Source organism: Emydura macquarii, unplaced genomic scaffold, assembly GCF_026122565.2.
Source record: "Emydura macquarii macquarii isolate MOO-44397 ecotype Brisbane River unplaced genomic scaffold, CSIRO-AGI_Emac_v2 contig_2897, whole genome shotgun sequence".
In the NCBI taxonomy this organism is placed as follows: Eukaryota; Metazoa; Chordata; order Testudines; family Chelidae; genus Emydura; species Emydura macquarii.
Window position 1 is genome coordinate 15,310,427 of NW_027133034.1, and position 16,560 is coordinate 15,326,986.

A 16,560-nucleotide genomic window follows, 5' to 3' on the forward strand; every position below is an offset into this window, starting at 1 on the left:
CCCTAAGCATGTTCAGTTATAGTAACCTTAGGTGTTACATGTAATCATAATAAGAGCGGGGGGTGAAAAAAATGTGATTTATAAGGCAGTGGTATCTCTTTAAATAAACCTCCTATCAGGACATGCACCCTAGTTCAAGTCACCTCCTTTGCATGATGAGAAGGGATTTGAACAGAGATCTACCACCTCAGGTGAATGCCCTAACCATTGAGCAAATGGATATTCTGATGTGCGGCTCCTATTGAAGTTGTTCCACTTTAATTAAATAATTGAACAATTAAACGTTAATTGGGCCAGAGAAGGAGTAAAAAAATGTCTCTATGGTCCAGTGGTTAGGACTTTCAGAAAGCTCTTTAGAGCTGGTCTAAAAGGGAACAGTGTATACTACCTTTCCTTCTGTGTGTTAACAGAGAGTGGGAACCTTACAATTCCTCCCTAGTTATTTAGTCATGTCTTATTGAAGATAATGAATGTTAGCCTGTGACCACTTCCACCTAGCATTCTGTGATCTGGATGGCTATGATTTTGCCTGTCTACTGAGCAGGTGTGCCAGGCACCAGGATGGGGAAGATGTCATCTTCAGCTTCTTCTCCCCCCGCACACCCATGGCAGGAAAAACCAGAATTTAATCACAAATAATAAAGAGCCATGTTTCATTTCTTATTCAAGTCCATGAATGAATATGAAACAACAGTAAATAAGTTGCAACAAACAACTCAGCCATACATGAAAAGCTGCAAGATATTTAACACTGTCAGTGTGATTGATCTGAAAATAAATGCTGCTTTCAAATTTTTGATCCATTGCATTGAAGAAGAAAGAAATAAGCAGTTAATGTTTCACTGACCTGAGCAATATCTGCAGCATTTGGGAGCCTGGCTTTGAATCTAGTATCAATAAAGCCACCCATAGGAGGCATTTTATTAGGAATGTTGTTATAATAGGGATGTTCTGCTGGCTCTCCATCCTCCTCCATCCAAGGTTCATCAAAACTCTGCATCCTGTAGAAAGGGATTATGTTGCTTTGCTTTTTATCTTTGCAGCACTCAAAGCACTGTAGAACTATCTACATGGGCCAAATACGACTCAGAGCTTTGACAATTAAGCTACATTTACAAAGTAAAATAGGATGAAACAAGCAGCACTCCATCCCTGATCCATAGCCCCTGAAGTTGATGGGAGCTTCTCATTGACTTAAGTGAGCTTTGGATCAAGCCCTATACATCCTTAATAATGAACAACATTGAAAACTTCTTTACAACACCTCTGCTAGTTACATTTGCCATGTTATTTGTAGTATTTTTTGTGTGATTGATTGACTGATAGTAAAAAAAAATAAAATCTTTCATAATATCTTGGGACCTGATTCTGATCAAAATAACCCTGCTGTAGGTGAGGAATGACTTTGGCAAAGTCAATAGGCCTGATTCTCTGTTTTGCTGTACATCAAGCTGCAGGTCTTTTTAACACTATGTCATGTAACCCCACTCAGAGCAACCCTGGGGCTTCTGATGTTCTGACAACAATGAAGCTGAGATGGTGTTAGCTTTGGTGGGAAAGTTTCTAAAAATGTTACTGTAGACAGAGACTGAGATAGGGAAAAGCGATGTGAAAAATCAGTGTGAAGTCTGAACGATTGGCTAATTTGGCAGGGGATAAATCCAATTCCCCTTTTTAGAACAATCTCACGCAGAGTTTCCTCCCACTTGGCCCTTCAACATGCACTTTTTTCATGGAAGGGGCAGTCTGAGCTCTATTTATCTGTTTTTAGACAGCCAGTTTCTTTGACTTTAATTGAGAGTTATGATGATCTTTATGACTTGCAACAAAAAGAAAAATCTCTAAAATGAGCAGACCAAAATCTGTCATGACCATTCATGACTCTAGAAGGAAATCCTGCAGGATAGATTCCAACTTTCCTGGGAAGTTTTGCCACTCACATTACTTCCAGGCTCCATCCACACTGGATGTACAGCTGGATTTAAAAACAAATTTTTAAACAGATTTAGACTAACATGGCTTAAAGACATCCAATTTAGATATGGGCCAGAGCACAGCCATTTAAAAACCATGCTTAAAATAGTGCTTGGACCCTGGGACAAATTTAGAGATGAGTCTAAGCTGGTGTAATTTACAACTTGTTCTGGTCACACACTATGTAAGTTATACCAATTTTGGTTCCCTTAGGTTCACTTGCCGATGTGCAATATACCTCCTTTAGCACACATCATCTCTGAATTCAGCTCTGTCTCTATCTCTAACAAGGGTTTGACTAGCCATTAAGGACAGGACATTATAATTTTAAAACAGGTTAGCCTAGAGACCACATTTAAACATGATTTAAAAATAATTATGGCCCATCCACATTGATCAGACAAATCATGAGTTTAGCAGGAACCTGTTTTAAAGAGTGTTTAAAATCAAGTTCTTCTAAGGCTTGGTCTACACTTACCCGGCAATTCGGCAGCAGTCGACAGGAGTTTCGCAAGCTACGTGGAGTAGCTTGCGTAACTCCTGTCAACTGCTGTACTTCTGTTCTGCACGGTGTCTTCACTGCATTGCGCCACTTGAGGAGGTGGTTTTAGTACGTCAACTTCCTGATTGATTGAGTGGGTCTACACTGACTGCTCAGTTGATCCAGATAAGTCGATCTGACAGCGGCAACTTTGCTGCCATCAGTGTAGACATATTTGAAGACAGTTTTATCCACAGCACTGCCATATATTCACCCCTCACTTTACCAGCTAGAAAAGATTCCACTGCAATGTTACTCACCTATCATGGAGAGCAGGTATCTTAGAGGGACACCGTAAATATTGCTTAAATCGAAGTTCAAATGCTTGCCCTATGGTGTTAATAACATTCTGGGCCAGGTCATCACAGCATTCTAGTATATGGCATGCTAGAGGAAAGAAGGAAAGATACCAACATTTACACACCATTATTTATACAGCCTTCGCTGTGTTGCAGTAATTAAAGGACAGTTGTTCTTTTCATGATGTAAAGATTTTATTAAAATCCAAATGAACAAAAATAGCAGTTAGCTACAATTAATTAAAGACATTGCCTTGATTCTTCTCTCACTCCTGCACACCATCTGAAATCAGGAGTAATTCCACTCTGATACAAGGAATTATCATACAATGGTGTAAAACTGATGTAAGTGAGACCAGAGTCAGGTATCATTCTTTTAAAAGCTCCTTCAAGAAGAGAAACCAAATTGAATGTAATTCATTATTACCTGACTGTAAATGTGTGCAGCAAGTTATAGGAAAAGTCTGAGCTTTATATTAAAATAAGGAGATAGACACTAGAGAAAATGTTCAGGTTATTCCAAATTAAATTTGCCTTTATTTCTCTTTAGTCTATTTTCCATAATTTTATTGCCATCATGGTTAATTTTCTAATTTATTTATCTTGACATGTGCCCATGCCACAAAGCTTCCAGCTGGATCTGAACTAACTTCCCTGAAATGAAGCGTGAAGGAGGTATTCATAGACATGATATCAGCCAGATCTTTGGCCCTGCTATGGCTCCAGTGATGCAAAGGTGTGGTGTGTTGACCTAATTGGCTACCTGGGGATTCCACAGGCAAATTTCCCTGGGAAATCCCTGGGTGGCGTAGAGCCAGCATAGCAGCTCTACACCAAGCCCCTCTATACACCCTTCCAGCCTGATATGCTGGAGCTGTGTGAAGAGAGGCTGGATATACCATCTCTACACCTGCTGGGGGCAGAGAAACCTCAGCTCCCTTTCCACTAACTGCACAATAAGAATCTGCACCTGCAAAGCTGGCTTGAGTATGTCTACACATGCTGCAATCACACTTCCTGACTGCAGTGTAGACATGTGTGTGTGTCCAGTTCCTAGCACAATGGGACTGGGGCCTTTAGGTGCTAATGTAATACACATTAGGAATGGTGATGACATTTGTGTGTGGTTGTATGATTTTGTTAGTAACCGTTATACAGCACTTGAGGGGTGTCTCTGCAGTGGCCCCACATAGGCTGGCATACAGGAAGGATTTATCCTTAGACCTGGGTATGACATGACAAGGTCTGCAATTACACAGATACTGTGGCTATAGCATCCTCTGCAATGCCTGCTATTCCCACCCATGGACTTGTGGGATGTCTTGATGGAGGGAACATGTTCCTAGGTCCTGGGTTGCAGATAGATTTTTCCCTCAGCCCAGCACACTTCAGCTGCAAAAAGACTGAAACTGATGACACTGGCTTAAGTGGGTAAAGTGAATTTGCCTTACATGAATAAACTCTACTACCAGCGGTGTTAGGCACTCAGCCCCTAAGGATTTCCCTATGTAATGTGCAGACATCTCCAAAAGTGTCTACTGAAAGTAGTTAAGTTGAACAAAAGACTATAATATGCAATGCATGCAATAGTGGAAGTGGGCATTTAAAGAGAATATGTCGCCTGCTGCTAAACCAGTTGGGAGCTGACGAAGAAATTTAAGTCGTATTAAAAATAACACAATGAATAAACTGTCTTCTTGGATACAAAGATGATCTCTGGGCAGATAAGAAATAAAGGCTGGGTCCACAAAGGAATTTAAGTGCTGCAAAGCTCAGCAGCATGATGCCTAGAAAATCACAGGAAAAACACTGTGATCCACCAAGTCAAGTTAGGCCCCTAGGTTCCCAGTTACAATGAATGGGGAGAGATAGGAGCCTAAGAATGGGATCCACAAAAGCCAATATGCTAGCCAATGGGAGATGTTGACAATAGGGAGGTGTGCTAAGCCCCTCCCCTCTCTCAGAGATAGGTGCCTATCTCCACTAGTGAGGACCAGCTGCCTGGACTCAGGTGGCTTAGGTGTTATTTGTGGGAATGAGTTAGGCGCCTGCCTTGCTCCATACAAAATGGTTGGAAAAGGGATATTCACCTGTGGGCTGTGGGCAATCCAGGTTCAAGTCCCCACTCTCTGCCAGAAGGGGAGAAAGGATTTGAACAGGAGTGTCCCACCTTTCAAGAAGGTGCTCTAGCCCCTCAGCTATGGGATATTCTGATGGCAGTGAGGCTCCCTCAATCTCTCCCGTTGAAGCTGTTCTACTGTGGATAAATAATGAAAGAATCATTGGAGCAGGGAGACTGGACCGTGCATCTCCCCACTCCTACATGGGTGCCCTAACCACTGGGCTCTCTCTTTCATTTTCTCTCTTTCTGGCCCAATGACTATTCAAGTATTTATCTACAGTGGAGCAGTTATTGGCCCCAGATCAGGATCTGCATGTGACTGAGGCAGCTGAATGCCTGTCTTCCCCTGATTCGTCAATCACTCTGGGGCTTACGCGGGATAAGGCATCTGGGAACCTAGAGAGAGGCAGCGGTGCATATGCCTCAGCATCTAAAACTTAGGCACCTAGGGAACTTTTACATCAGAAAGTTAGGTGATGAGTGAGTTTAGGCGCCCATAGGGTTAGGTGGCAGCCAAGTAAGAGTTTAATGAATCACTGTGGAGTCCATGCACAGAGACATAGGCACCTAACTCTGGACTTTAGGTACCTAAGTTGCTTCGTGGATAAAACCCTTAGGTTTCTTATAAAAGGAAGGAGAGGTTTGGCTCACACAGAGATGTTTCTTTAGGGTACGTTGCAGGCTGGGTGACTGGAAGACAGACAGCCTCTATACTGCAAGAGTGAGAGCATTAGGCTGTGAGGGGAAAAGTACCATTTTAAGCTCATTAGGGAAAGAAGGGGTCTTGCACAATGTCAAGCATGCTGTGGGTGCTAATTTAAATAATAACAACAACAACATTTTCATCTGTGATGTAGAAATACATATAAAATCACTGCTGATAAATGTCGTGGGTGACCCAAAGACTGGGGGAGTGGTAAATAATGAGGACAGGACAGTCATACAGATTGCTCTGGATCACTTGGTAAACGGGGGCCAATCAAACAAAATGTGTTTCAGGATAGCCAATGCAAAGCTAAACATCTAAGAACAAGGAATGCAGGTCACGCCTACAGAATGGGGGACCTTATCCTGGAAAGAAGTGACTCAGAAAAGGATTTAAGGTCACAGTGGACAAACACCTGAACATAAGCTCCTAGAGCAACGGTGCGTCAAAAAGAGCAAGTGCAATCCTTGGATATTGTGATGGGATGAACCCCATCAGGGGCGAGAGAGGATTAAAGGCCAGGTAGGCACGTTCATTCCACCTGCCAGAGGCTGTTGGAGGTTAGAGGCCTCAGGAAGACCGAGGACAGGGCTTGATATCAGAGCTAGGGAAAGGCAGTGGAACCCCCGGAACACAGGGCCCAGATGATAGATGGATACTTTGGACTACACTTGGACATTTTGTTACCCTGAAAGGGGTTTGGGATTAGCTGCTTCTGAGCCAGAGCTGAGTAGTGTGCAAAGACGGATGGCCTGAAGGGGGTTCCAGATATGAAAACTTCTGCCATGTTGCCCCTTGACACAAGGGGCCACTCTTGAGGTAAGAACTCACCATTACAAATGTATAAGAAAGGAGTACTGAGGAGTACTGCTAGGGAGGTGATTTTATGTCAGTACATGGTGTTGGTGAGATCAATCCTGGAATTCAGTGTCAAGTTCTAATGTCCACATTTTTAAAAAAATTGTTGAAAAATTGGAGAGAGTGCAGAAAAGAGCCGCAACATGATTTGAGAGCTAGAGAAAATGCCTGACAGTGAGAGACTTCAAGAACTCAATCTGTTTAGTTTATCTAAAAGAAGATTGAGAGGTGACTTGATTACAGTGTGTAAATACCTTCCTAGGGAGAAAATGCCAGGCTGCAAAAGGGCTCTTTAATCTAGTGGAGAAAGGCAGAACAAGAACCAATGGCTGGAAACTGAAGCAAGAGAAATTCAAGTGAGAAATTAGGCACATATTTTTAACAGTGAGGGTAATTAACAACTGGAACAAGCTACCCCGGGAAGTAGAGGATTCTCCACCTCATGATGTCTTCAGATCTAGGCTGGATGATTTTCTGAAAGATACGCTACAGCCAAACACAAATTACTGGCCTAATACAGAGGTAATTGAGTGAAGCTTAGGAACCTGTGATAATGCAGGAAGTCAGAGTAGATGATCTAATCGTCCTTCTGGCCTTAAGCTCTACCTGAGAATCTATTTATTGTTAATATATCATGCAATATTTTGTAACTTAAACTTAAGGCCTCACAAAGCTTTGTGCAATACAAGTAGATGGGTGCTTTTTGTACCTATCCTTCTAGATGATTATTTCTTCTCTCTTTTTATAATTTGCTTTTATTTGTGAGAATCAGAATTGGATCACAAATCCTGTTTGTTGGAGGCAATTGCTAACAGGTGCCTTAGAGAGAAACCAATGTCTAACCCCAGGGAAAGCAGGAAAACTAGGTAACACCTTGAATACAAGATCACAGACAAAGAGGGTTATGATCTCCTTCCTCAACAACACTCAGCAAAGAGGCTAGGAAGGTCCAGTCCAGGCATGAGGAGCATCCAAATGGTTTGAAATGTATTAACCATGGCAAAAATCTGCTGGACTAACGTGTGTGGTTGCTGATTATTGCTATGCTGATTGTTCTAGGGATCATCCTTAATATAAATTTTTTATTGTGTTGCATTTACTTTTTCTGGACAAATCCAATAAAATGAAAACACGAATTTATATTTTTAAACAGACGGCACCAAATATAAAAAAAAACTCTTACCTCTGCGATTAACAGGGTCCTTAGCTACATATGCAACATAGTTTGTTGTATCCTGTAAAAAAAATGGAGATATATATATAGAGAGAGAGATATATAATGAATATATTATTTTACTTTTGCACTGTAACAAAAGAGCATAGTATATCATGTAAGTATTTGACATGAAGTGATAGCTTGTTCTCAGATACCATGGTGATGAGGGTGGGGTAAGTAGATAACCCACCATTTTACACACAGCAATATGACTGAGTACATCCTCTTTATGGAATCACTTTGAAGGCCATGTTCAAAATATAGTTACCACGATGCCATCAATATCCATGTTTAAGCATGGTAGTCTGTAACAGACTTACAGCATGGTTTCCCTGACCTGTGTGGACAGTTTTTGCAGTCCTTTCTTACACGTGAGTTGTACCCATGATATAAAACCATGTCACAGACTTATTCTCAGGTAAACCTAACACAAAAATGTAAATGAAGTGGGTAGAAGGGAAAAAGAGATTTTATTTTACATGTCTTCCAGGCTACTTTTTTTTTTTTTTTTTTTTTGTTTTGTGGCTCGGGAATGCTGGCCAGGTAAGCAAATTCCTTTTTTTAAAAAGCTCTTCCATCTTGCCCTTAAGCACAGCTAACGCTGGCATCTGTTCAACTTCGATGCAGACAGCGCTTAACTATACCCTGTTTAGCACCGTATTTATATCCTGTTTGAACACCTGCAGCTTGGACACCTGAAAAGCATGTGCAAAAGCAGCTCTTATTTTACAGGCTTGGTTCTGATCCCACTCACTCTGGTTTCACATTAGCGAATTAAGAATTATCCTTAATTTACAACAGTGCAAGGACCTCTTCCAAATCCCTCTGAAATTAATTAAAAGACTCTCATTGACATCAGTGGGCTTTGGATCAGGCCTTAATTTCAAGAAAAATCAGGGTCTTTCAGTCCTTAGCTTCAAAACACTCAATGGCTTGGGCCCAGCATATCTAAAAGATTGCCTGAAGCTCTGGCATGAAGCCATTGTTGACAACTCCAGTCCTCAAGCACAATGGAACTTGCTACCATAAGAGTAAAGCTTGTCTATAGGGGAGACAGAGCCTTCTTGAGGGCCAGTCCAAGACTGTAGAACAAAATCCCTCAGAAGAAAAGACAGCACAGACTTCAACACATTCCACTCCTAATGCAAGTTATACTTCTTCAACCTGGTCTTCTCTAATATAAACTCAGAATATTACACACACTCACACACACACCACACACACAAAAATCATCACTAACAAAAACCCTACCAAAAGAAAACATTACATTGCATACACATTCTTCTCCTGGGGAGAAGATGATAGCAAGAACAAACTATATGTGTTATGTTAGTCACTATGACAGATACGGCAATTTCCTACAATATCCGTGAAAAACCTTACTGAATTAAATGTAAGTATCATTAGAGTCCATTGTATTAAATGCAAAGGTTATGTATTATCGTGAACCGGGATTGTATGCATATCTCGCTAGGGGGGAGATATGATGTGAACCCTGAGAAGCGTTATGAATTTCAAAGAACTGTACTGAACAATGTGCCAGATAAGAATGGGCTTTTTGGGACAAACACCATCAAGTTGTTTACCTGGGGAATCTCTAGGGGGAGATGAATGCAAATTCCTCACCTCCAGCTATACAAAAACCCCACCTTTTGAAGCTCCACCCTGAGGAGAGGGCCATTATCTGCTGATTACCTGTTCTCGGAGTCTCAAGATCAAAACCCAAGTTGCATAAAGGAAAGACTAACGTGTTCATGGGGACAGTAGTTCTGAGCTAACCACAGAAAAGCCCCTTTGTGGGGTTGCAGGACTGACTCCTAGTAAAGCCCTGAGGAGTTGGGACGGGTGAGCTTATTAGCGTGTGTAGGTTCTTTTGTTGTTTTAATGTTTTCTCTGTAATGCTTCCACTGTAAGAATAAATGTGCTTGCTTAGAAAGAGCTGTGTAGTAACTTGTGGCAGCTGTTCACAGCCTCTGGAGAGACAGCAACAGCTGGCCTGTTTAGCTAGTCTGGCTTGCTGGGAATGTCACAGTGTAGGCAGGGAACTGTGCAGCCTGCGGTAACCACTCTCAGAAGGGAGAGAGATGTGGGTCTCTGCCCAAGGGAGGTGATGGCTGAGGAGCTGGGACGTTAGCGTGGGGGCCCTCACGGAACCATTGTGGGGGAATACCAGTGCAATTGCCCGGAACTATAACAGTCACATCACTTAATGCACTACTACAAGGCACTCGGATACCACGGTGGTATAAGAAGCTGTATAGAATAGAACAGAATAGTCTCTCTGTCCATGCATCTCTAATACTCCCAGTGACATGGTGTCTGAGCAATGACTTTGGTGGGGGTGGATTTCACCCCCGAAGAGGAAAGAAAACAATGAGTACATTTATGTGGGGTATATGCCAGGCTGGTTTGGTACAGTTGGTGTCTCGAGCAGTAATTAAGTGTAGCCGTGAGAGACAGGAACCACATGAGCAAGCTCTTTCTTTTATTTAAAATTCTCCCAACCAGGAGCCTCCTGTGACAAGCCTGCTGAGTGTCAGTGGATGCTCACACCTACCCTCTCCACCCCCAGGATGAGATCATCATGCAGCGGTCTTGTTGTAAATGCTACTTTACAGTTTCACCAGCTTTTGTTGGCGCCCATACTTGGTACAATTTGATTTCTCTGTGACTCAGTGGCATGACTTTCATCTCGCTAGAACATTTGGAAGACCTTGTTTATTTCAATTCAAATCTCTTACTGCTGCTGCTGGTTATGCTGTTACCTGGTAAATCACTCCACCAATGGGCAGCAGGTGGTGGTGTTTCTAGGACTTCGCATTTTGGATGGCAGATGGCATGGCAAAGAACTTTCTTATGGAGGCAGGGAACAGTACAAATCACTCCTCTGCCCACTGCAGGAATTGTTCATTTTTTGTATCTATTGCAATCTGTTGTATTTCAGAGGTGCTGTTAAATCCATTTTTTACTCCCTGAATTGCTATTGGACAATGCCCCAAGTTTATCCCTGCTGTATCCCCATTGAGTTTAGCGGAGTTACATGACAGATGAATTTGGCCCATTTAGCATATTGATAACAATCCGATTGCAAACAAGTCAAGGATATTTTGCCCTGAAAAGTTGGTGCAGTTAAATCCTATTGCAGTGGAGGTGGGAGAGCTATTTCACAGAGAGGGCTATGTGTGTCATGTAAGTGGACCTATCTCTGACCACTGGGACTGGGTTGATCAGTCTAGACTAAAAAGCTTTCAAGACTCAGGAGGGCCTTTTATTGTTTTGAAATTCTCTCAATTCTTCATGGATAGGACATAATTCTGAAGCATATTTAGTATGAACTTGGGAGGACTGCTCCTACAAATATGTAGACAAGTAACAAGCCCAGGTCTGCCCTCTGCTATGCATGAATTAAATGTGAGCTGACGAGAGACATCTGAGAGCAAAACTAAACATGGCAAGTTTAGAAATACAGATCTGGGCTTTCCTTAAAAGTCAAAAATCCTCCTCAAACGTATAAGTGGAATGGACACATCTGAGGGCAGTATTTGGCTCTCAGTTTTCATAAGATAGAGTTGAGAAAAATAAAGGAAAGAAAAATTACCTGGGGCTACCTTGCTAGAAATATAGCCACATCCTCAGTTCCTTACTGCAGGAAGTGCAAAACGGATAACAATCAAGATGAAAAGTCAAATGATATCCATATGAAAATACTGTGCTTACTTTGAAAAACACAGGTCTCTAACAAGATTTAACAAGATTTATGTGAAATGCTCCAGGCTCTTTGACACTTTTCCTTTCACTCATTCAAAGAGGTTTTGTGACAGCCTGTCAGTGGTTTCCCTCAAAAAGAGTTTGAAGCAACAGTCAAGAAGAGCTTATGAAATAAGAAACAGGAGCTATCATGTTTATATTTTCCTTTGAGTGAGACATGAGATAAATCCTGCCATAAGGTCCTCATATAGCAATATTGATGGAAGAAAAAGATTAAAGAAATGCTTACCGGATCACCTCCAGATGCAAAGGAAATCGACTGCATATGATGATTTGCTATGATCTGTTTGGATCAGAAAAAAACAAGTATGAGTCAGTAGATTCTCTTATGCAGATTACCCATTTAGTTTTCTTTTTTATCGTTTGTAAGTGTGAAGTAAAATCAAATTCCAAAACCAAGATCAAAATAAAGTCTTGTGTTTCATCTACAAGGAGTTAGTCACAAAGAACATGCTGATGATGTAAACAAGTTTAAGAATATTGAATATCCCTACTTCAGGTCTTCCTTAAGTTGAAGGACAATGAAATTTTATAATAGCAATGAATGAACATAAAAGTGTACCCAGCTTTCAAGTAGATTATACAGCACACCATACAGTATCTTATCTGAAAATATAGTTTCATGAAGATATTTTGCAGAAATTTTAATCAATTGAAGTGAGGTTTTGTCTCAGTTTGTGATAAATGGAGCAAAAGGATATACTTTATCCAAAATACATAGCTTCCACATCCTGCATGGCTATAAAGAGCAAATGTTAGGGCCTCCCCAGACAGACTTTCTGTCTCAATGGGGTGAACTGTCAGAGCAGTGTAAAGGAGCCTTAGGGCTTGTCTACACAGTAAACGCTACAGTGGCACAGCTGCGCCACAGTAGTGCTTCTGTTTAGACATTACCTATGCCAATGGGAGGGATTCTCCCATCGGCACAGGTAATCCACTTCCCTGAGAGGCAGTTGCTAGGTTGATGGAAGAATTCTTCCATCACCTAGTGCTGTCTACACAGGGATTTAGGTCAGTTTAACAATGCCACCCACACCCCTGACTGACGTAGTTAATCTGACCTAATTTTCTAATGTAGACAAAGTCTTAGCGTAACCGAGAATCAGGCTTACATGTTTTCCTCCAAAGGTTGAGGTGGTCATTATCATAGAATGACAGTTGATGTAATTCAACTTATTACACGCATTTATGTAACATCCATCACCCTAATGTCTGGTCTATCACCCTAATGTCTGGGCATGTCAATGAAGCCACACCAGTTTGCACCAGCTAAAAAGCTGGCCTCATTTATTTGTTTTATGATTTACCTTATGTGATATTTGCTGTATGTGCTTACTATATGTAATAGCCTAACACTACATACACAACACATAATATCCGGTATGTAATTAAATGTTTCAGAGCTACCCTAGGATATGCACACAGGATTTTGAGTCCAGTTATAAATTTAAGTATTACTGACCATATTCCCAGATGAATTCTAATGTAGCTGAAGTGACCAAATACGATTCAATTTCAATTCATATTCAATTTGACTGTGATCTAGCTTACACAGTATTTCTCTGGGAGGTGACAGGAAAGGTACATGAATTGATATGAATCCCCAATCTGAAGAAGACAATTCTACCGTATCACTGTTCTGAAATTTAACTTTTTAACTCCTGAAATAATACAGACCCTGAACAACTAGGAAAGAAAAGTTCATTTAATACCTTGATCCTGTACCACTGCCGTCAATAGGAGTTGTGCCGTTGAGTTCAACTGGCACAAGACCAGGCTCTTATTAAGTAGTTATTTAGGTCTTAATCATCCCCTTTGGAAAAATTAGCATATATCTTAGTATACATAAAATATTCTTTATTTTGGGAGTGGGGGTCAAAGAGAGAGGCATTCTCTAAGCCGCCTCATTTTCCCTTTCCCTTTTTCTTCCAACACATGAAAGATCCTGCGTAGCAGTACCTGCCCTGTTCAGAAAAAGGCTGAACAAGTGTCTCTTGGCGTTCCTTTGCTGTGTCAGAAAGAGTCGTGAAGTGCTTCCTCCATGTAAATCATGCTGCCTTAATAATACTTCCAGCCCCTGCTGCTCATCCAACCATAACCTTTAAATCAATCTTTAATTTTTTTTCCTTCTCAGTGGAGGATTGTATTCCTTTTTATACCAAGGGAGGATTGCCCTCCCCACTATCCCTCAAAGACCTGCACCATGGTGACCTTTGTACAAGGAGGACTGAACAGTAATTCATTCCACTCCTCAATGTCACTCCTAAGTAATGTGGTCAACTCGATGGAGCAACTCAATCAATCTTACTTACTTCCCTACTCCAAAGGCTAAGCACGCTGTTTTTCCATTGCTTCCAGGCCAAGCTGATCCAGGAACAAGAGACTAGTAACAAGAATCAAGCCTGTCTTTCTTGGATGGCACTGTAAAGAACTAATCACAAGACCACTTGACCAGCCTTGCTTTCAGTATTCTGAAAGGTATGCCACTGTGAGCAGACCACCTTTTTATATGTTCCAGGAATGCTCTCTGAAGTAATCCAACACTCCTAGTATAAAGTAGAAATGAAGGAGACCTCCACCAGCTTGTCTGTTTGTCAAAGACCCCTTCGTTTCCCAGTCCTCCATCATCGTGGCCAGATCTGGCTCATCAAACCACAACAGGGTGAAGATAGATATCATGTATATCAACCATCTCTTCTGGTTCCAGTTCACTAGAATATGCCTCATGTCTCTCGTGGGGAGAAGCCAAAACGTTTGCCCCTCAGCTGCTGTGAATTGCATGACTTCTAGAAAGCTCTGCTTATTTATACCGAGCTGAGGCTCTGGCCCTTTATTTAAAATGATTTATTATTAAATGTCTTCAGGTTTTTGTATTTTTTGCAACTGGGCCATACTAAGGGAAGGCTCTCTGTGCAGTAGTGAAAGCTGGGAACAACTGCCCTTACAAAAAGTACTATCCTATTATTTAATAATGGTCCAAAACACTACAACATGCAATAGTGCTGCTGCTACAATGTTTGAGCCATTACTGTAGAAAATGTCAGCATTTTATATATAAGGCTGATGGTGGGGAAAAGACAAATAAAAAATAAGAAAACTTTCAAGTGTGTGTGTCTGTGTTTCTAGTTTATTTTTTATCTTGCGGCACAGCAGGTTTTTTTCCAAGCTGTATCTAGGCAGAATATGAAGTGCCTTAACCAAGTAGGTAGCTCACAGCAAATAGCACAGCAGAGATTATGCAACACTATCGGCCCTCTCTATACACATAGTGAGCAAGATTTTTTCTCATCTCATACATCATTCACAACCCACTGCAGTGATTCCCCAAAGTCAGTATATACCTTCAGCACAAAGGAGAAAAATAAAGGGGTTGGTTGAGACAGGCTTCCTTCTTCTAAAAGGCAAACATTTCACTGAAGTGCAAAATGCCTAAAGCAGGATTTTTAACATCACCTTAAGAATAGAATGCCCTCCAAAATAATATATAGGAAAAAGAAGAAAAAAGCCCACTGATTCTATGCATTCATCTCTGTAGATGGGTCTGAACCAAAATACCTTCCCCCAAACACAGCCAAAGTTTGGAACTGGACCTAAACAAAAATCCCTCTGCCAGATAAAGCCATTTCACATTGTAAATTAGATTTTTTTCAGAGGTAATGACAGATTTACTGTGAGAACATTATTTTCACTGGGTTCTGTTAAATGTGTAAAGAAACTAATTAAACTATGGCACTTTTATATTTTAATTCCTATTTTATTTTATAAAGAAATCATTTGAGCACAGGAGCATTTTATCAAGTAGCAAACATTGCGCAATATGCTCTTCATCAATGGACTTATAAAGGATTTTTACACAAACCTGTTTTGAATCGGGTGTCATTAGATTTAAGCTGGTGGTGGATATATTCAGAGTTATGTTCATTCCTGCAAACTGAAGATTGCTCTTTCCCAAGATGCTAGAGAGAACTTTGCTTGGTGGCTGTGAAGTAAAGTAGCACATTTTAGTTCTCTGTTGATTCATGATGACAACTCACTCTGGAACGGAATGCTAAACTGTATTATACCTCTCAGCCACGTGGGGGCGCAATGTGTAACAAAGCTCATTTACGCTAACCTCCACCATTCCTGGCAGTTCATTAAAGGATCTTATGGAAGACATAATTATATCTGGGGTACCTCTCTGAGAAGGGAGCTCTGTAGCCAGTCTATATTCAGAACAGGAGCCTGACTTGTTACAACCTCCTGTGTACAAGGTATATGACATACTTCATGCAGGATCAGCTGAAATCTTAAGGGTGGCTATTCAAGAATGACAACTTTTAATCTACACTAGTGATCACTTCATCTGGGCAGCTACTTTTCTCTGGAAGTCATTCCCATAAGAAACACAATTAATAAAATGGTTAAGTGTGGAATAATATAGCAACAATATAGCATATATATTATATAGAATAATATAGCAACAAACCATATGTCACAAAGCATTACTACATTAGTCAGTGGGGATCAAACTGTGTATTTACAACACCAAAAGCACATATTCTTAATGCTTGAGATAAAGGAATAACTTTGTTAGTTACGAGTAAGCAGCAAAGTCTTATTCTCCATAGAGCCAGCTGCTAGAAAGATATGACTGCATGCACTGAGCCACTGTATTTCACATAGGATACATTTTTTTCTACTTAAACAACTTCATTATGGACAAGAGTCTCCTTTGCTGTTTGCACTACAAATCTCTGTTGAACATTCTACCCTCTCTCCATGTGTGTGGTGGAACCGCCCGGGATGTCAAGGGAGATCCAAAACCAGAATATCTGCAGAATATGTAGCAGAGATCTGCAGAGCAGATCATAAATCCATATCACAGAGTAGAGAAGAAAATTTTTCCCTAGCCATGTAAATTAAGATACATGAGCTGACACTGACAAAAACATGAGTCACCATGAAGATAGGGTGAGGCACAGACCTGCAAAAGTTCAGGTGGTTTTTTGTTGCTGTTAAGATTTAGCAGAAGTGCTGCCACCGGCACCATTTCCCTTGCCAAAGAGTTGGTTTGTTTTAAAATTTTGTCTCAAT

General features: G+C 40.9%; 1 protein-coding gene across 1 annotated transcript in view; it reads right to left on the minus strand.

Moving 5' to 3' along the window:
• The window catches only part of SHC3 (SHC adaptor protein 3), a 75,748-nt gene that overhangs the window by 16,040 nt on the left and 43,148 nt on the right, over nucleotides 1–16,560 (minus strand). The window contains exons 4-8 of the mRNA XM_067568443.1: nucleotides 15,344–15,463; nucleotides 11,714–11,767; nucleotides 7,684–7,735; nucleotides 2,776–2,902; nucleotides 844–1,001 (exon numbers count right to left, since the gene is read on the minus strand). Of these exons, the coding sequence (XP_067424544.1) occupies nucleotides 844–1,001; nucleotides 2,776–2,902; nucleotides 7,684–7,735; nucleotides 11,714–11,767; nucleotides 15,344–15,463 (511 nt within the window). The remainder of the gene's footprint in view (nucleotides 1–843; nucleotides 1,002–2,775; nucleotides 2,903–7,683; nucleotides 7,736–11,713; nucleotides 11,768–15,343; nucleotides 15,464–16,560) is intronic.